Source organism: Trachemys scripta, chromosome 23, assembly GCF_013100865.1.
Source record: "Trachemys scripta elegans isolate TJP31775 chromosome 23, CAS_Tse_1.0, whole genome shotgun sequence".
In the NCBI taxonomy this organism is placed as follows: domain Eukaryota; kingdom Metazoa; phylum Chordata; order Testudines; family Emydidae; genus Trachemys; species Trachemys scripta.
Window position 1 is genome coordinate 10,679,008 of NC_048320.1, and position 27,831 is coordinate 10,706,838.

General features: G+C 46.3%; 1 protein-coding gene across 1 annotated transcript in view; it reads left to right on the forward strand.

Annotated features, from left to right (window-relative positions):
* Nucleotides 1–27,831, forward strand: part of SKAP1 (src kinase associated phosphoprotein 1) — a 264,424-nt gene that overhangs the window by 36,205 nt on the left and 200,388 nt on the right. Inside the window, exons 2-3 of the mRNA XM_034756270.1 lie at nucleotides 3,440–3,545; nucleotides 22,266–22,291. Coding sequence (XP_034612161.1) covers nucleotides 3,440–3,545; nucleotides 22,266–22,291 — 132 coding nt within the window. The remainder of the gene's footprint in view (nucleotides 1–3,439; nucleotides 3,546–22,265; nucleotides 22,292–27,831) is intronic.

Below are 27,831 nucleotides of genomic sequence, written 5' to 3' on the forward strand. Positions count from 1 at the left end.
GGGAGCATAAGCTTTCGTGGGTAAGAACCTCACTTCTTCAGATGCAAGACGTGAGATGCATCTGAAGAAGTGAGGTTCTTACCCACGAAAGCTTATGCTCCCAGTACTTCTGTTAGTCTCAAAGGTGCCACAGGACCCTCTGTTCCTCCTTCAGTGGTTTGTGCCTGGCTTCCCAAATGGCATGATTGGGCTTCTACTGTGCCAGTGGTACCGTGCCTCTGTTTCACAAGCTAAATTCCTACAGATGTAGGAAAGGGAAGATGGCCCAAGGGATAGGGGGCTTGCCTGGAACTTCAGAAACCTAGATTCAGCTGCCTGATTTCCTGCGCGACCATGGGCAGGTCATTTAATCTCTCTGGCCCAGATCCTCAAACATATTTAAGTGCCTAACTCTCACAGATTTAAATAGGATCAAGTGCCTAAACACCTCTGCGGATCGGGGCCTCAGTTTCCCCATCTATAAAGTGCAGACAACAGCACTTCCGTACCTCGAAGGGGTGTTCTGAGGCTAAAGATTGTGAGGGGCTCAGATACTAGGCTAAAAGGGGCCGTATATCTAAGGCAGACATAGGAAAGCTGCCCTAATGAGGGGTTAACAAGACACAGCTGCTTCTCGGGACTCTAATTGTGGGATAAAGGAAGGAAGCTGTGCTCTTACCAGGACACAGGGAAAGCAGTCATGTTAAGCCTTCTTCTAATGGAAGTGCCTGCTCTGTAGAAGTGGGAGAGAGGGCTGTGATAGGACATGAGGAGAAAACAGGAAGGCGGGAAGGGCCTGGATTTGGCATAAGCGTATTTGTTAACTTGAGTATTACTTTGGTTGGCAACTGGAAATGGATGGCTTCAGCTGAAGGAATCCAACCCAGGAGGGAACTCCCGGCTTCAGAAACTAGAAGTGATGTGGGCCGAGACCGCTTGTTTTTACAAATTGTGTTTGTACAATTCCCAGGCTCCCTGAATCCCGCTCGCTGGCTGCTTCACAGGTCAGGCAGGAGTAGCACCTGGTCTTCTGGCTGCTGGTATGTGCCCAGAGTCTCTTCCTCTAGACTTAGGTACCCGCTTTACCCCAGACTGTGATTTCCATTCTAAAGAGTTCTGGCCCCTTCAGCATTCTTTTAGTGCGCCTTCGAATGTCTCACAGAGCAGATGGAGAAGGAAAGTAAGGTTGATAAGAGAGACAGAAAAGGATATTCCTCTCATGCCATTTTGAACTTGAGAACATGCTACGCACTTGCCGGTGGAGTAGTTAATGTTTTAAAGAGCCGTGTGCTCTCCTAGGGTGTACTAAAGAGAAAGCACTCCTTTTTGGGGGGCGAACTTTCATGTAGCAGCGGTGTAAAAATTTGGAAGCCTGGCAAGCAGGATATTAAACTCTCATTAGTGTCACAGTTAGGGGCATGCTAGAATTCGTGTAGGCCGATACACTGGCTACTTACATCGGTGTGGCGTTGATTCTAATCTCTGCTTCGCCAGCACAAACTGGCAGCAACTCTGTTGTAACGTGTGGCATTCTATTGGCATGAGATCAGAACTGGGTGTTGGGAGCAATCATTCATTTTCGAGTTCTCTGGAAGGAGAGCCGATATCCCTGCAAATAGAAGATGTTTGATCATAAATCAGAAAACAGTGGGAATAAGTATTATCCCAGATAATTTTTGCTTGTGAAAGTAGTTTTTTTTTCCCCCCCAGGTGAGTTGTTCTAGCTCATCTGAAACAAGAACATACAATTCGCTGGGTATTGGAATATTTCACATGAAGCAGTTTGGCTAATAGTGCAAGTGAGTCCATCTAAATGCACGTCGTTTGAGGTTTAACGCTCATTCCTTCTTTTAAACCATCTTTTGTGCCTACCGTCCCACGTCAAATAAACAAAGGATACGGTTCCTCTTGTGTTTCATCTATAACTATGAAGAGGATCATACGCTGTGATACAAATGTATATTGGACTGGACCACAAATAACCCATCGCTCGCTCCTGTCTCTTTAAAGAGCAGCTTGGTTCTGTGTTTTTTCATACGGTTGTCTCTTTATTTCAGTGTAGGTGGTTACCCGGCCTCTGCGTTTTGCGTCTGAATCTGAACGACACTGCAGCTCCTCCTTCCTGCCTGTTTACCGCTGAAACCCAGACGCCCTGGAGATCCATGTGGTCCAAGACTGGGCAGTTTACATGAATGTCAAGCAAAAAACCAGATGCTGAATCCATGCAGCGGGACTCAGCATCCCACACGTGGGGGCCTTTTTCCAAAGGAACAACGGCTTGAGGGAGTGGGTGTGGCATTGGGTCAGTCCATGGCATGAAAACGCTTGGCCAAGAATTGGATTAGGGGCCTGGTGCTGGGCGTTTATTAACACCTCCTTTAATCCTGCAATATCCAGCAGTGGACAGGCTGCTTATAAATAAATGGAGATATCCCATCTTCTAGAACTGGAAGGGACCTTGAAAGGTCATCGAGTCCAGCCCCCTGCCTTCACTAGCAGGACCAAGTACTGATTTTGCCCCAGATCCCTAGTGGCCCCCTCAAGGATTGAACTCACAACCCTGGGTTTAGCAGGCCAATGCTCAAACCACTGAGCTATCCCTCCCCCCTTGGGAGGACTTGGAGGCTGGGGCTATGGAATCTCTCTCCCTCAGCTCTGTTCAGTTGCCCACAAGGTCGTTCTTCTTGTTCATGCTCTGCTCTGCTTTGGGACCAATCCTGTTCTCATTGACCTCGAGGGTGTGTTTCGCCGTTGATTTCAACAGGAACAGAACTGGACCCTTTGTGAGGAGTGGGTCCAAAACGCTCGTATTCAGCCTCCTACTTCATTTTCCATTCTCTTTTATTTTTTTCCTGCCGCACTTTACTTTCCATTGTGGCTCTTGTTCTTTCAGCCCCTCCCGCACCCCCCTATTTCACGTTGTAACTTTGGGTATATCTACCCAGCGTGCTCGCTTGAATCCCGCTACTGTGGGTAATAATGGGAACGAAGGGTCCATGCTACCCACGCTGGAGCCCACATTGTGCTATGGTTACCTATGCTAGCCGGTGCACAACTTTGGTAGACATGCCCTTTGTTCTTTATGCTGATCCTTGTCTTGTTTCACTTCTGTTTTGGTAGAGTTTCTTCAGGGTTCCTTGCTGGTTTTTCCCCACAATTGTCTCGGCTTATATCCATGCAAACCTAGTTCCAGAGGCTGCTCAAGACCATCTCCTGCCTTAGGCAAAACTTCAGTGTGTCACCCACCGGTGTGATTGTTTTTACTAGTTACGGACCCTCTCTAATAGAAGAGCCTTCAGGTCAACTGTCTTTAGCTTAGGCTGTTTGATCACATGCTCCCAGATGCTTTCAGTGGACCATTATGCATACTTTTCTTACTTGAAAGCAGTTTTCCTCCTAATCTAATTCTTGCCCACCACCTGTGTAGTTTCCTGACGGTTGTAACTTTCTTCCCTAACAGATACTGAAGGTTACCTGGCCGACGGGCTGCAGAATGAGAACCTGAGCGCTAGAGCGAGAGACCAGAGAGAGGCGATTCTGGTAGGCTTCCGGCAAGTTAAGACCAGGTTTGTGGTTTTCTGCACTACGTTCTGATGGCAGGGGTCCAGGCACCAAGCAGCAGGACTGCAACGGGTAGCCCCATGTCTTGTTGAACTGGTTGGGCACCCACAGCAGGGCTCTGAGGGGTGCTTCCGCATTGGCCTAATGAGCAAGTAGGCCCGGATCCACAAAAGGTATTTGGGCTCCGAACTTTCACTGATTTGAAATCAGTGAGGTAGGTGCCCAATACCTACGTGGGTCTGGACTCCGCCATAGCCTGCTCTCTGAAGGAGCAGTTGCACGAACCTATGGGTGTCCGCTGCACGTTGCATTGACAAATGCTGCCTGGGCGTTTAAGCTGTGCACTTTCTGCAAGAAGGTGTGTATGAGGCGAGCGACTTCCTGCCAGCATTTTTCAGACTGCAACTAATTTTATTCTCTTTTATATATATATGGAGATATACCTATCTCCTAGAACTGGAAGGGACTTTGAAAGGTCATTGAGTCCAGTCCAGTCCCCTGCCTTCACTAGCAGGACCAAGTACTGTCCCTGAAATCGCCCCCCCCCCCCATGGCCCCCTTAATGATTGAACTCACAACCCTGGGTTTAGCAGGCCAATGCTCAAACCACTGAGCTATCCCTCCCCCCCGTTTAGGGCAGGGATGATGCCTTGTTTTATATTTGCGCCGCTCCTAAAATGATACCTAGCTCTTTTAATCAGTAGATCTCAAAGTCCTTTATACAGGAGGTCAACAGCATTAGCCACATTTTACAGGTGGGGAAACTGAGGCACAGGGAGGGACGTGACTCTGCCACCGGATGATCCGGGGCAAGTCAGGAATTGAACCCACCTCTCCTGAACTCTAGTCTATCCGCTAAACCACCCTGCCCTTCCTAGGACACTGTTGGTGTCAGAAATAAATCGTACAATGAATATTTGTCCTTCATGGAGGTTTTGAAAACAAGCCTGAATATTCATACATGTGAATAAGTTGCTTTTCCTCATACCAAATTGGAAGAGTGAGCATCTGCCTACCCTGCTGACCTGTTGCTAAAGGCGTACATAAGAACGGCCATAGTGGGTCAGACCAAAGGTCCATCTAGCCCAGTATCTTGTCTTCTGACAGTGGCCAATGCTAGGTGCCCCAGAGGGAATGAACAGAACAGGTAATCATCAAGTGATCCATCCCCAGTTGCCCATTCTCAGCTTCTGGCAAACAGAGGCTAGGGATACCAGCCCTGCCCCCCCCCCGGCTAATAGTCACTGATGGACCTATCCTCCATGAATTTATCTAATTCTTTTTTTGAACCCTGTTAGAGTCTTGGCCTTCACAACCTCCTCTGGCAAGGAGTTCCACAGGCTGATTGTGCATTGTGTGAAGAAATACTTGCTTTTGTTAATTTCATTTGGTGAGCCTGTGTGTGTGTGTGCCCAGGTGCTTAGGGGTGTCTAATTCCTGGGTTATGACCTTTTACAGAGACAAGGGTTACCATCTGCAAAGTTCAGGGCTAGCTCTGAATTTGGATTCCAGGATTCCCAAATCTTTGAGGATACTTGGGTTCAGGAATGTGGCACAGGGCCAAAGTGTGAAGTGAATTACTCTGTTTGGGGTTTAAACAAACGTGCCCTGTGCTGACTTGCTGGGGGAAATTCTTCCCCTTGCAATCGCACAGATGGAGAAAAGTCAGCGAGGGCTAAGATAGATGAGTTCTGCCTATGGTTTTCAGCTGGAGATACGCTCCAGAACTTGGCGATAGTGCTGTCTTTATAGGATGTGAACCGTAGCACTGGGGGAGTTAAGATCTGATGATAAAACTTCGGGGGGTGACCGGTCTAAGCATCCGGTTTAAATAAAACTACAGCCGAGTCCCTGAGACGCAGTGTTTTATCCTTTGGAAGGGCACAGCCGGATTCTATTCCCCACAGTCCCGCTGAAGAACTTTGCAAGATGCCCTGCTGTATCTTAATCGATCTTTCCTGCTGGCTAATTAAGCATCAGTTTTATTCAGCAACTCGGGACTGTGTAATTATCAGCCTGGGTAGCCCTGAATAATTGAAGCCAGCTGAATGCGGGAGAAGGCAGGAGCCTTCAGAAAATGGGGCTACAGCATCTACAACGGAGGGGTGGTGTGGAAAACGATGTCCCTCAATATTTGAAAAGAAGGCGTGTTGCTACCTGTTTCTCCTATCCGTGTAACTGGCTGGCAGTGTTCACATGACGCACCCCCACCCTGTTAGCAGCTATTCATCCTGCTGGGTAAAGAGACAATTTGGACAGGATTACCGACCGAAGCATTCAGAAATCATGAGTCAGGTGTCACCCCGGAGGGGGAAAAAATCCTGCGAGATTGGCTTAAAAGATGGGATTTAAAAAATAACAAACTTGGGGTCTTTTTGTTTGGCTTCTGAGGTGAGTGTCTTGAAGTTTCACATGGCAGAGCGTCTCTTTGCAACCCTCAAGGCAATAAACTTTTTTTTTTCATGAAAACTGAATTTTTCGCATAATATAATTTCAGGGGCCTGACGTTTGAAAAATACCAAATAGCTTGAGACTCATGATAAAATTGTGAGAGTTGGCAGTGCTAGATTGCTAAACGAGCAGAACAAAGTAGGTGGCTTGCTACCCTACCTGGACATAAAGGAAGTAGGATTAGGGGAAGAGAGAATCTAGGCACAGAGCATGAAATGTGCTTTGTGGTAGGGTTTAGAAGAAAGTAACATACCAACATGTTAAGGACTCTGGTGCAGCCTTTGCAATATAACGAGGAACATGCATGGTGTTTCCTTCTCCGTATGTATGGGAGAACATGTGGGGCCCACTCCTGCTCCCTTTGAAACCAATGTAAAACTGACCAGGGCTTTAAGAGGAGCTGGTCTCTGGAGTTATTTGCAATGGGCTTGTGTGGAGCCAGAAGCGAGAAAGCATCCGTCCCAGAGCAGAGGCTGCAATGCAGCGTTGGTTTTCTGGTGGTTCTTCTCTTGCTTGCTGATGATTGGAGAATAGTATGTTTGAATGTCTCTGTTCTAACCTGAAGTGTACAGAAAAGGATTTGTGGTAGCCGCTTACTGTAATAATAGCCACCATCTTCTTTGAAGGATCTAACAGATCTCGTTCTCGGAGCACGGCACGGGTTAGCCTCTTCGGGGAGCATACTGTGGTTTTTGTGGTTCATATTCAGGAAGTCATCTGCAGTCGGGTTCAGGAAGCATCTGGGTCCTCGGCGCAGGCGTCCTTCTTTCTGCTTTTCGCCTCTTTGTATTATGAAAGATGACGCTGGGTGTAGCACTTTGTTATGCAGATTTATAATGGAGATAAGTCACCTGCTTAACCATGAGCTGGGAAGGGGGGGAGAGACATCCCTGGAAGGGAAGGGCCTCTGACAGTGTGATTATTCTGAGCTGGGCTGAATAGCTGTTCCTGTAACTTGGCCTTCAGGTTTTTATTCCACTGCCCTGCCAATGGTCTAATATGGTCCTCAGTGAGAGGACTGTCATTGACTTGAACATGCACAGTGCTGGGCTTTATGTCCGCTTATGTTGCCTGTTGAGGATGTCTAGAAGAATGCTGTAATTAGCCGGGAAGCAGCTTGCGGTATCTTTGTTTGAAATGCGCGATGAAAAAGATTCTAGGCCGTGGCGGAGGGGCTGTTGCCATCTGACTGGTTGTGGGGGCCCGCACCGTTTTATTCTTAAGAATGTATTTGGCTATTTAAAGGGACACGGTCATGTTGAAATGAAGTCAATAACAAAAAAGAAAGCGGTCTTTGGTTCCTGCTCCTGCCTCTCACAGAAACATGTACACGCGGCCTGGCCGGACCGTGTTTTCTGGTTTCACAATCGCGTTTTCCTGTATCTATTTTCAGCTTACAAAACCCACAAAGACAAAAGCCGCAGAATGACTTGGGGAAGAAGCAGGAGTGTAGCCCCAGAGGCTCGCGGACTCAAAGGTATTTAGGTGCTGAACTGCCGTGGGAGTTAGGCGCCTAACTACCTTTTTGAGGATGTGGGCCCGGGTCCTCGGATTCGTGGATCCATGAGGTGCACGTGATTTGCAGGTGTAGCAACCCTTACTCCACCTTGGCAGCTGAGTAGCACGTCTTCTGGAACGTGCCCAGTGTTCTGGCTGAGGGCTGAGTCTAGTCGTCCTCAATCTTCTATGAGTAGCTCCTTGAACAAAGTCCATGAATTTCACTCTCCTAGAGCGGTGGTTCTCAACCAGGGTTTCTGGTGGTTCTCAACCAGGAGTCCGGGACCCCCTGGGGGGCTGCGAGCAGATTTCAGGGGGGCCTCCAAACAGGGCTGGCATTAGACTTGCTGGGGCCCAGGACAGAATCATAGACTTTAAGGTCAGAAGGGACCATTATGATCATCTAGTCTGACCTCCTGCACAACGCAGGCCACAGAATCTCACCCACTCACTCCTGTATCGAACCTGTGTCTGAGCCATTGAAGTCCTCAAATCATGGTTCAAAGACTTCAAGGCGCAGAGACTCTTCCAGCAAGTGACCCGTGCCCCACGCTGCAGAGGAAGGCGAAAAACCCCCAGGGCCTCTGCCAATCTGCCCTGGAGGAAAATTCCTTTCCGACCCCAAAGATGGCGATCAGCTAAACCCTGAGCATGTGGGCAAGACTGACCAGCAAGACACCCAGGAATGAATTATCTGTAGTAACTCAGATCCCAACCCATCTAACATCCCATCACAGGCCATTGGGCATATTTACTGCTAATAGTCAAAGCCCCACCGCCTGGGGCTGAAGCTCAGGGCTCCAAGTTCCACCACCCAGGGGCTGAAGCCAAAGCCTGAGCAACTTAGCTTTGCAGGGCCCCCTGTGGCATGGGGCCCTGAGCAACTGCCCTGCTTGCTAACCCCGGCCCTGGCTTTTATATGCAGAAAAAACAGTTATTGCGGCACAGGTGGGCCGGGGAGTTTTTATAGCATGCTGGGGGAGGCCTCAAAAGGAAAAAAGTTGAGAACCCCTGTCCTAGAGTATCCGTGTGTTCTTCTGCCAGTGCTTTGGGATCACCGCCTTTAGTTGTAGATGTTGTTGGCAAATAGTTAATTGACCGGGAAGCAAAGTGCTGAGTGGCGGTGGTGAAAATCTGCTTGAAGAGCAGCCGTCGTGAAAAAGAGAAGAGAAGTTACGCTCTTCCTCCTGGAACCCCTCAGGTTGTCAGCCCCTCTTGTTTTGGGGCCTGGTTGGCGCTGCGAGTTTGTTTCAAAGCTGTTTGCTGAGAACATCAGGCTTCGGTTAGGCTGTTTCGGTGCGCCATTTGCAGGATTAGCACCAGATGTCCGACACCTGGGAAGAATTGGATACATGACTCCACTCAGGAGCCCAACCCTCCCCTGGTCCTTTGGGAAGAACAGTAACCAAAAAACTGTCTAAATGCCGAAGTGAGGTCATCTATCAGCAAGGAGACCATTTATTTCTAGGGTGGGGGCAGGAAATAAGATTGATTATTAAAAATGGGGATAAATAATTCCTCCGTGGTCCTTTCTGAGCCAGTCAGTCGTCTAAACTCACTGTTGAAAGTGAGGTTTGCAGCCAGTGGAAACTAACTCTGGGCTGTTTTTCCTCTGTGAAATTGAATAATGTTAAAGGAGAGCCGGGCAGAGCAAGACAGAAATGGAGAGAAAGGGTTAAATAATGTTAAGCACGACACTCTCAGAAACAAGGAAATCTAAGATGTACGCTGCAATGCTACCTTTAACCCGTCCCGCCATGACTATGGGTAATACCGACAGACCCCGGTCGTCATCGACGGGTGGGATCGAACCTGGGACCTCTGGAGCTTAGTGCATGAGCTAAAAGCCAAGGCCAAGGCTGTAGAGCAAACTCATAATCTCTCTAAGTGGTCTCGGTGCCACTAGATGGGACAGAACACCACATTCAGGAGGTGTGTGGGTTACATAAACCCTGCAGTGGCCCTGGGACCCATTCGTGCTAGTCCTCCAATGAATTGCCCTGTTTTCCAGCCTTGCTACCACCAGGGGGAAGCTCTAGCATCGATGAGGCACTTGGAGTATGTCTACACTGCAGCTGAGAGCGAAACTTCTAGCCCTGGTAGATTGGCTGGGCTGTAGTTCAGCCTCTCAAGCATACCTACATAGAATCATAGACTATCAGGGGTGGAAGGGACCTCAGGAGGTCATCTAGTCCAACCCCCTGCTCAAAGCAGGACCAATCCCCAGACAGATTTTTGCCCCAGATCCCTAAATGGCCCCCTCAAGGATTGAGCTCACAACCCTGGGTTTAGCAGGCCAATGCTCAAACCACTGAGCTATCCCTCCCTCCTGGGTCCGATCTCGGGTGGCTAACCGGAGTCTGGAGCAGAGCCGTAACGTCCACACTGGTCGTTGTTAGCACGCTAGCTCGAATCTGACTACCTGGGCTGGGAGGCTCTCCCCCAGCTGTACTGTAGACATACCCTTGGAGGCCTTTGGCATGTTAACTGCTATGCTGTCTAGACCTGCTTAAGAAGGGTTAGGCAACCAGGAGGGTTTAATGCTGCTGCCTGGGTTTACCTAACACCCCTGGCATTGCTCTGATACCGTCAGTGGGCAGTCCAGTGTAGATGCAGCCATTTGACACTCTGGTGAAACTTTTGCATGCCCTGCTTTGAGGTTTGATAGCCTAGTTTAAGGAGGTGATTCAAGGATGGTCTTTGCTGCTTTGTATCTCAACCTTAGGGCCTGTCTCCACAGCGTTTTGGGGCGAGCCTCCCAGTCTGGGTCGACAGACAGCGCTCTAAAAATAGCTGTATAGACAGTGCTGGAGCTTGGGCTGAAGTCTAGGGAGGAGGCTGGGCTCCAGCCCCAGTGAGTCACAACTTCAAAGCACTGTCCACACAGCCGTTTGGCCTGCTAACCTCGATCTGTTGGCCTGGGCTGGGGGATTGCCCCAAAATGCTCTGTAGTGGCACCTTTAACGTTCAACTGTAGGGACTCTGGTTTTGTTGTTTGTTGTAATTTAATTTAATTTTTTTTATAGTTTCCTTTGCGTGATAGAACTGGTTTGAAAACTTTCATCGCAATTTTTTTTTTTGCAAAAATTCCTTTGTTTTTCATAGTTTTATTTTGCCGCTTTATTTTATTATTTTTTTTTAGCTACTTTACCGAGTGGCTGAATCTCAATGCAAATTAAAAAAAAAAATCGTTTGAAAACTTTTTCAAAAGCTTTCGTGTGCAAATTTTTCCCCATCAGCTGCCTGGGGTTGCTGATTTAAAAAAAACAACCCGCCCTGGAACATGTTTTACCGACAGCAATATCTTGTGTGCCTTAAAATATAAATACCTGGAAGCTTTAAAAATATGGCTTCTCAATAAATTGTCCTGTCGTGGACTTCCTGTGTCCCCGAACTCCTAGTGGTTTAACTATGAGCTCTGGTTCTTCACGGAATCTATAACTGAATTCAAAGGTGCAAGTCATTACTCCAGACTTTTAAGTACATGAGAGGCAGTGTGGTCCAGTGGATAAGGCATTAAACTGGGAGTCAGAGAACACGGGTTCTAAGACAAGTGTATTTTTGTATAGTGCCTAGAACTATCATCAGGGCCCTTAGATACTGCTGTAATAATCATACACGTTCTGAATGATCTGTTTACACTGTCGATCACAAAGGCTTGTTCTGTTGTGTAATAAATACATTAAGGCCGGTATTTCTTTTTCAGTACAATGCAGTCACGTAGCTTTGCACATCTGACCCCTTAGATGGTTTCAAGTAGTGCATTAATGCACTTTCGCTAGCACAGTCTTTAAGAAAAGTAATTACTGCATTTGGTGTCCGGCTGCTTTTCAAAGCTTAAATGGGCTGGCTACATCCCCTGTGGAATTACAGAAGGGATACGTTTTGACCCAATATGTTTTTGTGTGTTGGAGCTTCAGCATCTCTAATGGTGTCGTTTACATAATTCCTCGTCAAAAATCTGTCATCGACTACATTGACGGGTTTCGAATTGTTCGCACGTCGTCTTAAACTTCCCACTTGCTCTATTCTAGGGCCGTAGCCAAAGTCTCGCTTCTTGTGTAACATCCATTCAGTTACAGTGGGGTGAACTTGACCCCATCTGAGGAAAACTGTTATAGCCGGATTATAAAGGTGTTTATAACAGTCTTCCAAAGGTCCGTAGCCAGAGCTAGTGGGCGCTGCTTTAATAAACTTCTAAGCAGATGAACTGCATCTGTTATCTTAATTTCCAATCTTGTTTTAAAATTTTGAAACGAGAGGGCAGGAGGCTGCAATTTCAGGGTAATTTGGCTTCATTAGTGTAACTGCCCTCTATGTAATTTTCACCAGTATGAGGCTCGTTATCCGGCATAACATGCAATATCAAGATAAAAGGGAATTTAAGAATGTGACCTGGTCGTCAGGCAGATAATCAAGCTCTGCACATTCCCTTCAAGGCTGGACTGGCCCCACTACATCGTCTTTAATTAGCCCAAGCGCTGGTTTTCGTCTGTCCCTGATTCAGGAGGGTGAAATTCGTTTCACTTGGTGGTGGGATTTTGCTCAGCGTGAGATTCAGGTTCATTTTAACCACTGGATATGGATTTGTCTCGCTAGGTACCTGAAAAGTCTCTTGCCACCCTATAAATATCAAAAAGTTCTTGCCCTGCGTTTTCTGTCCTTGCAAACCATCTCTGTCATTCCGGCACATCGCGTGGAGGTGGAGAAAATCATTTGCAAAGGAATTCTTTCCATTGTGCAGTGTCCACTTTAATGCTAACCTTACATTTTCAAAAGGTCTGATACCATACAGAGTTTCTGTTTTAATTTGTGAGCATCCTGCAATCTATTCCGTGCTGTACGTGGGCAGACGGATGGAGGACGGCTCCGTCATGTTCAAACATCTCAGAGCCAAATTCAAACCAGGTGCAACCTGATTGATTTATACGTGGGATGACTTTGGACCCCCGCACTCTTCCAGTAACACACTTTGGTGCCTTCCGGGTTATGATCCTTTCAGTAATTTGCATCATTTGCCATTCCAGCTGATAAAATTACCCCTGTTTCCCATCCATTTCCTCGTGGATGCATTGTTAATCTGAAACCTGAGGCCTGTAAATTATGGAGACTGGGTAACCAGAGTCTTTGCAGAGCTGCTGCCGCTTCTGTAACGTTTAGCTGAGAAATGCATTTGAAATGGTTCATAAGCTGACCTGGCTAATGGTGAGCTCCCAAATTCCTCCCCCCTCCCCTCCTTCCCCCCCCTTTCTGAAATCTTGTTCAGCATTGATTTCCACCACCCCCAACATTAAAAACCAACAACTATTGTGCACCAAACAAATTAGACTCAGCCTTGAAATATCTATTTAATATCTGTGGTGATGTTAGTGTTCTTAATTGGACAAGAAAATGCAGGAAATTTGATTGTAACCTGACTGGATTTTATGGTTCCTGCCGAAAATGAGTCTGAGAGGAAAGTGGGGTTTATATTTATAGACCTTTTAAGGCCAGAAGAGAGCATTATGATCCTCAAAACAAAGCCTCCGCACAACGCAGGCCACAGAATCTCAGTTAATGATTTTTGTATCTAGCCCAACAGCTTTGTTGTCTATTTGACTCATTCGTTAGCGATTGTGATCTGTCAGCTGGGGAGCGGGGTCTTGTCCGGCAACTCTCGGGATCAGCTGTGGCAGACGATGGGGGTGGAGGGTGCGCCGTACCTTGCAGTGCTGATCAGTAATTTTAGGACTGATTCTGATCTTGCCTCGACTGGGGAGAGCCAGGAGTAGCTCTCATTCGGTCAGCTGGCATTACACCAGTGTAAGGTCTAGTCCTGTGATTAAGGCACTGGGTTTGGATTTTGGAAAAAACGCAGTCCATTCCTGGCTCTGCCACTGACCTGCTGTATGGCCTTGGGCGTGTCACTTCACCTCTCTGCCTGTTTCCCCTTCTGTAAAGTGAGGCTAATGATACTGACCTTTGTGAAGGGCTTTGAGCTTTATTGTTGAAATCCTCTAGATCAGTGACTTTCAAACTATCTTTTTCTGGTCACCCAGTTGAAGAAAATTGTTGATGCCCGTGACCTGAGGGATTTGGGGTGCAGGAAGGGCCTCTGGGTTTGTGGGGGGGGCTCAGGGCTGGGACAGGGGATTAGGGTGTGGGCTTTCCTCGGGTGGCTCCCAGTCAGCGGCACAGTGGGATGCTAAGGCCGGCTTCCTGCCTGTCCTGGTACCGCGGACTGCACTGCGCCCCGGAAGCAGCCAGCAGCAGGTCTGGCTCCTAGGTGGTGGTAAATGGCATTAGGATCTTATATATCATCTCAGCAGAATTAGATTATCAGTGAATGTCACCGTATATATATACACACACACACAGCGCCGCAGAAATATTTCTTTCGATAATCAGAATGTACAGATAGGCAAAAAAGCGGCTCGAGAACTTATTAGAGTTTGATTGAAGGTTACGTCCGTCATGTTTTGACATGTGATGTTGACAACTTGTGTTTTAACGCACATAATGCTGTGACTTGTTGACTCTCAAAATGACTGTCCTTAAATAATTGTCTGATCCCCTCTGTAACGTCCTGTGAATGTTGAAACGGATTTAAAACAACAACATTGTTCTTACCTGTTGAAATGATGATAAAAAATGAATTCTTCCAAGCCTACCTATGTGGGAGCCGAACTGTCTTGAAAATCTGATCATTCAGTTTCCCATCTGCAAAACAAAGACAACTCTGCTTCATTTCCACTCTGTTTATCGTATCTATTTAGAGTGCGTCCTCTTTGCGTATATACATCTGATCGGGCTCCAGGCTGGCATAGGGCCTGTAGGTTGCTACTGGAATGTTAATACATTCGAATCAGGCCCTATGATGTCTTTCAGGAGCAAAGTATAAACGTTTGCCGTAAAGTGCAGCTTATGTATAAGTTTAATGCATAACCTCATTGGCTGTATGGTTGCGAGAATGTTTTTATTTGGTTTGAGCATTGGCCTGCTAAACCCAGGGTTGTGAGTTCAATCCTTGAGGGGGCCATTTAGGGATCTGGGGCAAAAATCTGTCTGGGGATTGGTCCTGCTTTGAGCAGGGGGTTGGACTAGATACCTCCTGAGGTCCCTTCCAACCCTGATATTCTATGATTCTGTTTAAATAGAACAAACTAGCAGAATCCTCCTGTTTTGGTACAATGCACGCACTTCTGATTGGGTGCGTCTGGCTGGGTCTCGGCCACATGCTCAGGATTTAAATAATAGCTATGTTTAGGGTTTTCCCTCAGGCCAGATTGCCAGTGACTTTGGGGTGTTTTTAGCCACCTTCCGCAGCGAGTCACTTGCTGGTTTGAACTAGAGTAAATGGTGGATTCTCTGTAACTTGAAGTCGTTAAATCAAGATTAAGAACATAAGAACGGCCAGACTGGGTCAGACCAATGGTCCATCTAGCCCAATGTCCTGTTTTCTGACAGTGGCCAGTGCCAGATCCTTCAGTAGGAATGAACAGAACAGGGCAATTATCGAGTGATCCATCCCTTGTCATACCGAGGACCTCAGTAACTCAGCCAGAGGTTATGGGCCTATTATAAGAGTGGGTGGGTGAGGTTCTGTGGCCTGCGTTGTGCAGGAGGTCAAACTAGATGATCTTGGTGGTCCCTTCTGACCTTCAATTCTATGAGATCTGGGGAAGGAAGTGGTATATAGCAAGCTAAGTGGGGGGAGGAAATGTTCATGGGAGATCTGTGTTAAAATTTTAGCAGTGCATCACTAGTTCCTTGGCTTTATAATGGAAATCAGATGTTTCTCTGGGTTAGACCTTTGATTCACATGTCACATCAAAGTTCTCCTTGTAACAGAGAATTTTTTTTGTAGTTTGTTTTACATCCCAGACACTAAATCATTTGGTGACTCTCTTCCCTTTCTTACCCCTCGTCTATTTCCCTCGCTCTAATGTAGATTGCTGCTTCACTTCTTTTTTTCTTTCCCCGCTGGAGCGCTCAGCAGTATAGGGCAGCATCTTTCCTCCTTCCTAGGGGACCCCTCTCGCTGCTGATGGCTAAACTAAATATAGAGTGCCTAGGTGGAATGGTTAAATGGGGACAAAAATAACCATGCTAAATAAAACTACTGTAATGGGACACATAAGGACAAATGACGTTGAATGTCTTGTGAAACCTAGGGATTGTCAGCTACCGCTGAGTCTTTGGGCCTGATTCTGATGTCTCACTGGTGAGTGATTTAAAGTGAGTTAATTCCCTCATACAGCTGCAGTGGTCTGAGATCCGGATTGGGCCCTTGGTCCTTCACGCATCCCGTTGGGTACGTCGTTAGGGTGTAACAAGGCCAGTCAAACACTTAGAATTTTTGAAGTTAATGCTTTGTTTGCAAGAATCAATTGTTGCCACATAATTATTTTCAGCTAAAGAAATTTCCTGGTGGCTAGTCTCCCAGGGCCACCAGTCTCCTGGTCCAGGCAAGCGGATCTACTTGCTGCCTATTGACACAGTACTTTAAAACCCTGGGAATGCTGATGGAAGTAGCCCACCTGAGAACAAAAATGAAAACTAGCCCCTTGCTCCATTTTCCTATTGTATTTCACTGACTGGCAGGAGATGATTTCCCTGACTGCTTTGCTAAATTCCTCCTTTAGCTCTGGTTCGCTGGGTACACTTTGGGAAGACTGCACGTGGCCTACAGTTGTACTTTCTAATGGGGTGACCGTATTCGACATCAGAGTTGTCAGTAGGCAAATTTTGGAGGGGATTTTCCCAGATTGTCACATTTCTCAAATGACTCCGCACGTGAATGGAAAGGTCCACACCCGTGATCACCGTTTGAGTTCGGTTAGCACCTCTATAGAAGCTTCCATGCGGGGATCTCAAAGCGCTCTGCAAACACCAGTAAAGGCATTTCACATGCGGTGAAACTCTGCAGAGGGTCAGCAAAGCTAACCACTTAAATCTCCCTTTAAGCCTGCTTTTGAGAATTTAAGTGGGGCTTAGGCACTGGGCTGTCCGTCGGCACAAGGATTCATTTCACCCAGGCAGAGTAAGCAACTTATTCGAAGTCGCACATGAAGTTGTGGCAGAGTCCGGAACTGGAACCTTGATTCTTCTGACTGTCAGTCCTGTGTCTAGACCACAAGAGGTCTTTCCTCCTGGACTTTTTTTAAAAAAAAGGAAACTAACTTTTCTTCTGCACTTACTCTTTCTAGAGTGAAAATGATCAAAGCGTGAGACTAAAAGCATGCATTGATCTAATGAGATTTGAGGTTTCGACTGTTTCTTTACATTAAAAAAAAAAAAGAAACAATTTTTTTTTTTTGTAAATTTGATAAGAATGAAGCTAACGTAAGATTGCTGGTCCAGTAGGAAATGGAACTCAATTTTACATTTTAAAAAACCATTTTACTGTATTAAAAATGACAGAGGTTAGAAACAAAGCTCTGATACGTTTATTGAACTAGAATTGAAAGTGACAGAAAATCGTTTTGGTCCTGGTGCAGTAAATGTTATCACTAAAACATGTTCAGGGGAGATTAGGACAGTCTCTCAAGCACAAGAGACAAAAGTTCACAAAACAAGAAGTGATTTTTTTTTTTTTCCCCTCCGTCCTTGTCTCAGAATCGTTAGCTGCTCAGGAGACAAAAATCTCTCTGCTCTGGGAGGATGCTGAGCCGGGCGAACGGAGATATGAAAATGTCTCCACTCTGAGAGGAGCTAGAATTGAGAGGACAGAGTGGACCACTTCAACATGGTCCTATAACAGAGTTTGGGGATGAGGGGAGGGCCATGATGAAAAGCGAGGGTCAAGATTGTCATGGTGTGCAAAGGCAAACCCCAACAGTGAGACTCGTGAGAGGGAAAATTCTGAGCTGTGGGATACTCTTGGGGGGAGAGGATGGTCTTGTAGTTGCTCACCTATATTTGTTACCCAGGTTGGTTGGTTTGTCCTATCTGCTTGTTGTGTCTTTTTCTCTAGAGTGTAAACTCTTTGAGACAATGATCTTCACTTACTGTGTAGGTAGAGTGCCTAGCACAATGGAGACCTGACATAGTTGGTCTCTAGGTATTCCCAAAATGTAAACATCGTATTCACCATCTTAATACATTCCAATCAAATCTTATGCTTCAGGGCTTCAGCCTGCAGTGGTCAGGAAGACTTCCCATGTGGTGCTCCCCCCATCCCCAAATACACAGTTGACCTAATTAATTTGTGGGAGGGGGGTTGTTTTTGTTTTTTGCCTACCTCTGAAGTATCAGGTTGGACACCCAACACCGTGGGGTGGGGCAGTGCTCTGAGATGGCCCAGAGAATTCTCTTTCTTAGATCCCAGGCTGGTTTGTCTTGCTCACAGACAGACTGACTGCCACATTTGGGGTCAGGGAGGAATTTGCCCCTAGGTCAGATTGGCAGGGGCTTTGGGGTTTTTCGGCATTCCTCTGCAGCATGGACGTGGATCATCTCCTAGGATCATCTGGGCCTCTTTTGCCTATTCAGTCCCCTACCAGTGCAGGGACCTCAGATGTTGGTGGCACCCAGGTCTCTTCTTTTCTTTGTCTGTGGCACACAACGGTTTAGTCTCCCAAGGACTGAAATGCTTTAATCTAACTAAAGTAATTAGGTTCAGCAGGAGGGGTCATCTGGGTGAAATTTAAAGGCCTGTGATGGACAGAAGGTCAGAATAGATGAGCTAATGGCTACTTCTGGCCTTAAGCTCTGTCAAATCTATGTTTAATAATGATAGTTAAGGCACAGGAATGGGGATCAGGAAGCCTGTGTTCTATTCCTGGCCTCCGCCACTGACTTGCTGTGAGACCTTGGGCAAGTCACTTCACCTCTCTGCACCATGGGTTCCTGTCTGTCAAACGGGATAATAATGCTAACCTATTTTGCTTGGCTGTGTGGCTTGTTGAAGTGTTAGTCTTTCAGACCTCAGCATAGAAGGTGCTGTAGATGTGATGAGTATTGTAAAACTGACATTGATGTCCTTCCTAGTCTTAAAGACCTCAGTCCTTCCTGAGATTAAATTTTGCAGAAAAGTCTAATTAGAGTGATCCCTGAGCCACCGTTCTTATTTCTTTTAGGTTGGTCAGGTAGAGGTACCTTTCGTCTGAGTCAGAAAGACAAAGTGTAGGTGATGGTGGTTTGCAGATTGTTGGTGATTTGCAACTGTGCTTTTGAATTTCACGTGAAAGGAGTGATTGGAATTCTGTCTGCTCCCCCTAAAATGGTCAAAACTCAAGGTGCATCACGCTCTAAAACTGAGCTTTCCTGGTCTGTTGGGTACTCTACTGTGCCGTGTGGGAGACTGGGTTTAATTTGTTTGCTTGGTCCTTCATTTCTGGGTTCCACAGAGCTGTGGGGGAAACAGGCTTCGGCCTGGAAGGGAACATAAGGACCTTGCATTGTTTAACAGCAACAATTCCTTTTCTGATTGCTTGTATCTATGAGGAGTTTCATCTGTAGTCTCTAAATCTGTGGCACTGAGGAAAAGGAAATCCTGAGGGTAGGACATTATAAGTGAAATATGGACCATCCCAACTGAGAAAAATTCCAGGGAGGGGATGGAGAAGCGGTTGAGTTTGTCGGGACAAAGAAATGTTGGTGGAGCAGGTGCATATGACTTCAGATAGGGTAAGGTGAAGAGATTCCATAGCGAAACATGGAAAGTGCGTAAAATGAACCCCACCCTAGAGTTTCGAAAGCGTCCAGCATATAAAACACTAGAGACAGGGAGCGTAAGACAGGGTTGGGTGTCTCTTTTTCCAATATAACACACAGTAGCTTTTTATTACTGATTAAATATTGCGGTCTGTGTTCTAGATGCAATCTCTTCCTTTTCCGCACATGCATTTTGTGCAAAGCAAAGGACTGAAATAAATATTCTGCCCTTCGTCGGGAGTCTGTTATTATTTTCTAATTAATCTGCGTCAGTTGCTCGCACGTTTGTGTTAAATCATTTTCTTCATGAAAGCTTTTAATGAGGAAACAAGTGGATTGGATTTAGATAGACTGGATTCTTGCCATTGATAACCATAGACTCGGCCCTTTAGAGTGGGCAAACTGCCTGTGAATAGGTCATTCTTTGGCTTTCCCTCCAAAGCTGGGCTATTTCAAAGAGCCTCCTTGCGTGGGGCCAGCCGACGTCCCCTGTGTTTTGAGATTTTTATCTGTGACGTTCTTCTATTAAACAACCCAAAAGGAAGCTCCTCCGAGCATTCATCCCCTGTAGCGTGGAGGAAAGGGGGACAAAGCAGATGAAGATAGTGGCTTGGTGCAGTGTTTTTCAATGACCGGTCCATGGGGCACAGGAATTTAGACCTGGGTTCAGCTGCTGACCTGCAAGTCTGGACCCATTTCCTCTCCTTTCCCTTTTCTGTCTTGTCTGTTCGGATTGTAAGCTCTTTAGGGACGGTTCCTCCCTACATGTCTGCGCAGGATCTAACGCAACTGGGGCCTTGATCTCTGTTGGGTGCTCTAGGCACTACTATATTACAAGTAATAAACGTGGCACGACCAAATATATACTAGCTGTACTTGCACTAATGCAAGGTTTTTGACCCGGGAGTTGTGCTCTCCCTGCATTGCTCACTGCGAGGGGTCTCCCCACTACATGGCAAAAAAGGGGTTCCCGGTTAGATTAGGGCTTGTTGGCGTGGCAAGCCCAGTTGTGACTCTCCAGCGCACCAGTTTGCTGCGCAGTAACGTGCTGTGTGGACACTGCTGTGGTGTAGCGAGCGTCCTAGTCTGCTGTGCTCTGACAGAACAGAGCACTCCGCAACTTTCGCCGCGCTGCTGCAGTGTCCACCTGGGACGTTCCCGCACGGCCTGGGACGTTCCTGTCCTTGCTCGCGGCGCAGTAACTTGCCGTGTGAACGAGCCCCGAGAACGGCCGCATTAGAGAACTGAAGTGCTGTGGGGGGGATGAGTTTTAACAACCTGACAGTTGTGTAGCGCTTGATTGGATGGTGCTAAAGAAGGGCAAATAATAAGGCTCCAGCAAATACTTTTTTGTCTAATTCCATCCTCTTTCTGTCCATTGCACAATGGCACCGGGGCTACAGATGCCGGGAGAGATTTAGTTTCAATAAATATGAAGTCCTGTGTCTAGGGCAGGGTGGGGCAGAATAAACGACACAGGTACAAAATGGGGGCAGTACAAAAAGAGGCTGCTTTGTCGTGAGTTTATTCATCTAATTTTCTTATTATTGTTCCTCCATTTAAATTAGTTTGTTCATGTAACCGAGCACCGTAGTTACAACAAGGAAGATGTGAGATGGGGGGTGATGGTGGTGGTGGTGGTTGTGAGGCTGGGACAGGAGAGATCCTGGAAAAGTCTCTGGGCTTTTAAGAAATGATCCATAATATGAAAAGGTTTAGGAGCTTCTGGAATCAAATCATCCTCGACTCAGGGTCTTTACATGATACGGAATCTCAAGAAGGCCAATTAGCTTCTCTTGAGGCATCCTTTGCAAGAAGCACATTTTGGACGCTTACCAAATCCCTGGCCATGTGTCTGGCATTATTCTTCCCTCTGTCTGTTGCCCGCCAGAGTGGAACAAATAATTAAGATAACGTATTGTGACGGGTTCCCCCCGGGGTGCCACCTGTAACTGGGGTACCACTAAGCCCTCTGACCCCCCAGCCTGGGCTCCCTCTCACACAGTACTGCCGTGACAAGCTGCAAAGCCCTCCAGCCGCACTTTCACCAGCATTCACACAGCTGCAGGCTTTCTAACCATCTGGGACCCCAGAGCGGTACCGTCCTGCCCTGGCCAAATCTGGCCAGTATATGGGTTTAATACCCGGTCCGACTCTCCCTCAATGTGAAGAGAACAATGAACACGTGTGGTAACCAAGCAGAGACTTCCCCCAAGCACTCCAGTCAAAGCTCACTGGTTTAGATTAAAACAAAAACAAGTTTATTAGCTACAAAAGAGAGATGTGATGTGATCATAGTGATAGCAAACCGATCAAAGCAGATTACCTAGCAAATAAACAAAAACACAAACTGAGCAGAATATACTAAATAGATAGGGTGAGAACCTGCTATTCATATCCAAACTGATGGTACAGGCAGACTTGTAGATTCTCAAGGCACGATGCTTTACAGCTTGAAATGCCCAGGTGTTTCATCCACAGGCTAGAAATCCCTTTAGCCTGGGTCCAGCACTTCTCCCACTTCAGTCTTTGTTCCTCAGGTGTTTCCGGGAGTCTTCTTGTGTGGGGAGTGAAGAACCCCTGATGATGTCACTCCCCCCCTTATATAGCTTTTGCATATGGCGGGAACACTTTGTTCCAAGCTTGGTTCCCAGACCGGTCTGTGGAAAAATACTGACATCTCAAGATGGAGTCCAGCATTATGTGGCCTGGTCACATGTCCTTGTAGAGTCATAGCAGCCATCACTCACAGTCTGTCTGCAAGCTCACCAGGTGGGAGAAAAGCTTCTCCTACGGCCTGTTGTTTTCCCTAATGGCTCATTGCCCTGAATAGGCCCTTCCCAATCAGCTATCTAGACTGACAGCATCTTGTCTAGTGGGCATTACCCAGGTTTAACTACATTTGAAATACAGATACATAGTCAATATTCATAACTTCAGATACAAAAACGGTACATGCATTCAAATAGGATAATCATATTCAGCAAACCGTAACTTCTCCAATGGCACCTCGCATGACTTGACTTGCATAAAATGCATCATAATTATGCCCAAACCATATCCTAATAATATCACTATAAAGATTACGGGGTGCAGTGTCACGTGTATGTTTATGCCTGTTCTCTTTTCTTGTCTTGCAGGTACCACTTGGAATTTCTGCCCCGAGGTGAGTGCAGCTTATCCATTCTGAGGGGCAGGGGTTGTCATCGGTTTGATTGGGCCCCGGTGCAAGTTTAGCAGGTGGGGAGCCTTAGCCACTCAGCATGAGGGGGGTGGCAAAGTTGTGGGAGGGGTTGGCAGAGGGGTGGGGCTTTGGGAGCAATCAGCACTGCTTTTCCCGGATTCACGGGACGGGTCTCTAGCCGGGTATGGTGCTGGCCAAGATGCCCGGTCTACACACGCTGGAGGCAGGCCCAAGAATGGCTTGTGCAAGTGTTAAGTGACCTCCAGAGAACGTTTGCATTGGAGTGACAGCGTGGCTTTAGTGGATAAGGCATGGGACTGGAGCCAGGATGCCTGGGTTCTATTCCCAGCTCTGCTATGTGACCTCGGGCATGTCACTTCCCTGTTGGGTGCTTCTGTTTTCCCACTCTGAGGGTCTTTTTTAGATTTTTAAGCCCTTCAGGGCAGTGACTGTCTCTTATGTGTAGTAGCATAACGTGGCCACGAGCCGCTACTGTATCACTAATAACGATCTCAACCCCGATGGGTACCTGCGCGTTGAGAGCAACAGGAGTAGGTAGTTGCTTCTGCATATCCAGTGGAATTGTAACTGGAATGTCTCCTAATTGAATTGGTCCCCTTGTCTCACGCCTATCTTTACACATCTGTGCAGTACTTAGTACTGATCCCGGATCCAGATCCTTTAGGTGCTACCAGAATACAAATTAATAATAGAGTGTGTGTGTGTGTGTGTGTGTTTTATTTCAATGATTTCTGTGGTACGTGTGTGCAAACACAAGAATCCACCAGCATTCCGGCAAGATGGGTGGTGGGGCCATAATACTACAAAAAAAAACAAAAAAACAAAAAACCATGTGAGCATTCCCACTCAGCTAATCCTTCATTTGCTCCAGATAGAAATTCCAGTACGTTACCTCCTCGATCAGGGCCCACTTCCAAAGCATCCTGTCTGTCTGGCAGCCCAGAAGTGCGGCAGCATTGCAATTCCCACTAGAACCGTGTTATCACATTTTAATATGAGCCTCAGTGCTTCTAATTGCTTTCAAACCATTGTTTTCGTGGGTTTGGTTGATGAACCTAGCATCTGGCGTCATTCGAGAAAGTACAGCAGACAGCTGTGTTCAAAATTAGAAAAAGACGAGCGGATTAGAACACATAAAAGGGCTCAAAATTAGATTTTTTTTTTTTGTGTGTGTGGGGCGGGGGGGAGAAGTTCACACAGTTTAAAAAGGGTGGGGGCAAAAATGCTTCCAAGTGCTCTTGTTCTCATCAACTGTTCACTTTTTTTTTTTTTTTGTGTTAATGCCACTGCAGGGTTTTGGCTTGGTTTGTAGAACAGGGCCAGATTTCCAAAAGGAATGTATATGCTTTAAGCTCGGAACCTTAACTCACAGCGTGGAATTTACAAAAGCACTGATGTATCTTCAGGTGCCTACATGACGTTGTAAATCTGACCCCCCATTTGGGGAAGGGTCATTAACCTGAGAGAAGGTCTTAAGGAGACCGCAGTGGCTCGTGGTTCAGTCGAGGGCCTGGGAATCACCTGCCCTGACTCCAGTTTGCTTTGTGACCCTGGGCAAGTTTCTTGGGGGGAGGGATAGCTCAGTGGTTTGAGCATTGGCCTGCTAAACCCAGGGTTGAGTTCAATTCTTGAGGGGGCCATTTAGGGATCTGGGGCAAAAATCTGTCTGGGGATTGGCCCTGCTTTGAGCAGGGGGTTAGACTAGATGACCTCCTGAGGTCCCTTCTAACCCTGACTTTCTATGAGCTTTTTTGTGCCTAAATTTGCCTATTCAGAATATGGGTTTATAATACTTTGACGTGCTCTGATGTACTTCCATAGTCTTCTAAATGTACCTCATTACCATACAGCGGGCTCTATTGGTTAGACCAGGGGACTGGGTGGGTTTTGTTCCCCTTCACTGCTGTGTGACCTAGTAGACCCCAACCTTTCTGTGCCTCCCTGTTTTTTTTTTTTTTTCCCCCTCGCTGCCAAATGGAGTGCTAATAGCAAACCTCCATAAAGTGCGTTGGGCTGAGTGTTCCAAGGCCAAGTGCTGGAGACATCCCAAGTATTCCTCTCCTTGGACTCTGTTGTTTTTGGAACGCTTTACCCATGTGTCCCGGAGCACATGAAGGAACATTTAGAAAGTCAATTCATTGATCAATGGTCCTATTAGAAACCCAGAGCCTTGAAATAATGGCCCTGGAGGGGCGGAGTCTGGTTCTAAGAAACAGTCAGGATTTTGCATGCCACAAGAAGCTCTTGGGGAACCTCTGTATAGGGTTTGAGTGCTCTGAAAGGTTTCTAGCGACTGCCCTTTTCAAAGAGGAGGAGCAATGCTCCGTGAGCTTTCAGGCAGTTATAGCTTTGAACGCCTGAAGCCAACAAAACTTGTTGGCTTCTAATAGGAACTGGCTGAAATTCCCAGAGCGGTTGAAGGTGGAATGCGGATCTGGCACTACTAATGTGTTCAAGGCAACTTGTGTAAGATGTAGCTGAATGTGGGGGAAGTTGTGTGATTCAGAGGGCCTAATTCACTGTCACCCAAACGATGGGTGTTTCTACCCCTCACAATGACGGCTACTCGGTATCTTTTGGCTAAGTGCTCTCTGCTTAGAATACCGGGAAGGCACATCTCTTTTTTTGGAGAGGCCTGGGACGGATGGGAAGCGTTCTGTATACGCGGGCATATATTTTTGATATGTACCTGCTGTCTTCTCTTGCAATATTTCCTTTGTGGAAACAGATGCGAGGAGGGTTGGCAGCAAAAATCCACACAGGTCATGAGTCAACTTAGTCTCTGCCTCCCACCCCAAAGTTTTCTCTCTGCTCTTTCTGTCTCCTCCCCCCCCCTGCTCATTTTCCCTGCATTGAATTGTCTGCAACAGCTTGAGTGCATCAGGAACCAGTGGTCTCAGGGAACGGCAACAGGCCATTTCTTGGTACTGCAAGGGAATCTAGGAATAAATAGATAAAGGAAGGAATTGGGGGAAGGGAGTAAGGAGAAGAGAGCACTGTGTAGTGTGTTCCTGTCCGGGCATGGACAAGTAGTTTCCCTCTGTGTTTTGTTTCCCCATCTATAAAATTGGGGTAATAAAAAAAAAACCTACTTATGTCAGGGAGAAGGGATGCAAGGTTAGTCTACTCGTGTTTGTAATGTGCCTTGAGATCCTTAAGTGAAAGACATTGGAGAAAGGCAAGGATCGTTATTAAAGCCGTACATGTTGAACCAGATTTTCACCACCGTGCTCTACGTAGGTGTTTGTTCCCACAATTAAGTGCTCCCATATTGTGCTCACAGTGAATTGCTGGTGCAAATCCTAGAGTGGGGTCAGCACTTGCATACCAAGGCGATAATCCCCTTCTAATCAAGTCAGCTAGAAAGCACTCAGACTTCTAAGGACCTGAGTGTTCTCTCAAATCAGGTACTTAGGGTAGATAAGTGGTTTTCAACTGATGGTCCGGTCTGCAGACTGAGATTTCCAAAGGGGCGTGCACCTCCATTCAAAAATGTATTAGGGGTCTGCCCGTGAAAAAAGGTTGAAAACCACTGGGGTAGATGCCTCAATACTAGGATTTGCACGTGCTGTTGTATCTAGGTTGTCGTTCCAAATGAAATTGAGAGCCCCGTTGTGCCAAGTCAGGCTGGAAAACGGTGGTCCCCCACCCAGGTGGAAAATTTTAGCTTGTTGGTTTTAATTTTTTTTTTTTCTGAACGCAGACGTTTTTCTTTAACAAAAAAAATTCTTGTTGAAAACCCAATTTTCCGTTTTAAAAAGAAAAGTTTTTAGATGGAAACTTTTAGCCAGTCCTAGTGTTGGGTGCTGTACAGGCGTGTTCTAAGAGACCGTTCTTGCCCGGAAGTGCTTAATCTAAATAGATGAAACAGGCAAAAATTGGGAGAAAGCCAGGATTGTTCGCCCCAGATGCGGGACTGAGGTGCAGCGAGACACAAAGAAGGTCCCAGCTACGAACTGAGTCCAGATCACCAGAATCCCAATCCCGTGCCTTAACTACAAACCCAGTCTTCGTCCCTGTGGAAAAGCAGGGTGGAAAATTATGTGGATAAAGAGAACTTGGGCAAAGCATAGCTTAAAAATTAGGGTCCGTTGTGCTCCATAAAAGGATTAGGTAAGTAACTGTGTGGAAAGTCTTTGCAGGCCACTAATCTTATAGTGTATATACTTATGTAGATTAAATGTGTAACATTTTCTCCATATCATCCCTACTTATTTTGGCTTGGCTCTGCACTACTTTATGGGTCACTGAATGTTCACTGGTTCATGCAGGAGGTATGTATAGCGGAGGCATGCGCACAGCGTCTTTCATTAACTAACTGGCGCTCTACAAAGGCTTCCCATGTTAGATTTATGAACTAGTTTTCTATGTAAAGCCTCAAACCTATTGATGTGAATTGGAGCGGGGTTGGACAGGAGACGGAACTAACCGCTGCTCCCTGGTATCGCATACTTGGTCCATGTAGTTATGACAAGTGCTAGTAGCAAATCATTAAAGCAGCAAAAACACTATCTGTACTGTAAAGAAAAAGATCCCCTTTGAAGCCAAAGAGGAGTGTTCCTGAATTAATGGAGTGCACCATGATTTTACTAAGTTTTATTTATATAGTTTAAAAAATACCCTCTTTGCCTTCATGCCAGAAAGCTCGAGTGCCGTTGGAAGCAGGGTTCAGACGCAGAAACCTAGCCTAGATTTATGATGTGTTTGAAAACTCAAGGAAAAAAGTACCAACTTGACAATATTTATAACTTTTTGTTAAAATATCTGTTCTATCGCCATGCCTGGAATTCCCCTCCTTTGTAAACACAAGTGCCGGCTACAAACCTTGAAATGTCATAACATGGAGAGACTTAAAAAAAAAAACCCCAAAACTTGTGTTAGAACATCTTGCAAAGTCCAGGATATGTGTGTGTGTGTGTGTGTGTGTGTGTGTGTGTGTGTGTGTGTTAATTAATGAAAAATAAAACATACACAAGGGCATATGTTCTTTAACATTTAAAAAAAAGCAAGCTTTAAGATCAACATTTCTGACAGCTTCTTTTGTAAGCGACAACGCTTTGCTTCCTGTATGTTTGAGTGTGCTTTTTTTTTTGCCTGTGTGTGCGTTACACTTCGTGCAAATTAATCTGTGTAAAGACAATACGCTGTAAATATTTTTGCAGTCAGATCCCTTCTGTTGGTATTCTTTCAAAGACTGATCTGCCACGTAGCTTTGCACTCTCTCTCTATAAATGCATGTGTATAAATACGACATGATCTGAACCATACGTTACCATGCATAAATTTTAGAAGCAGGCAACTACTGTAAAAGAAAATTGACTGATGTTCTCAGAAAGGTTTCATATACAAGGGACCTCTTTTATCAGGTTTAACTGGCCTTTCTGTGTGGCGCAGTTAAATTTGGCGGAAGGTAGTGCCAACTTCAAGTGTTCAAAAATCACATACCGGGCCCCCCCCCAGAATCATGAGACTTTAAAAATATATATAGGGTTTTATTTGGC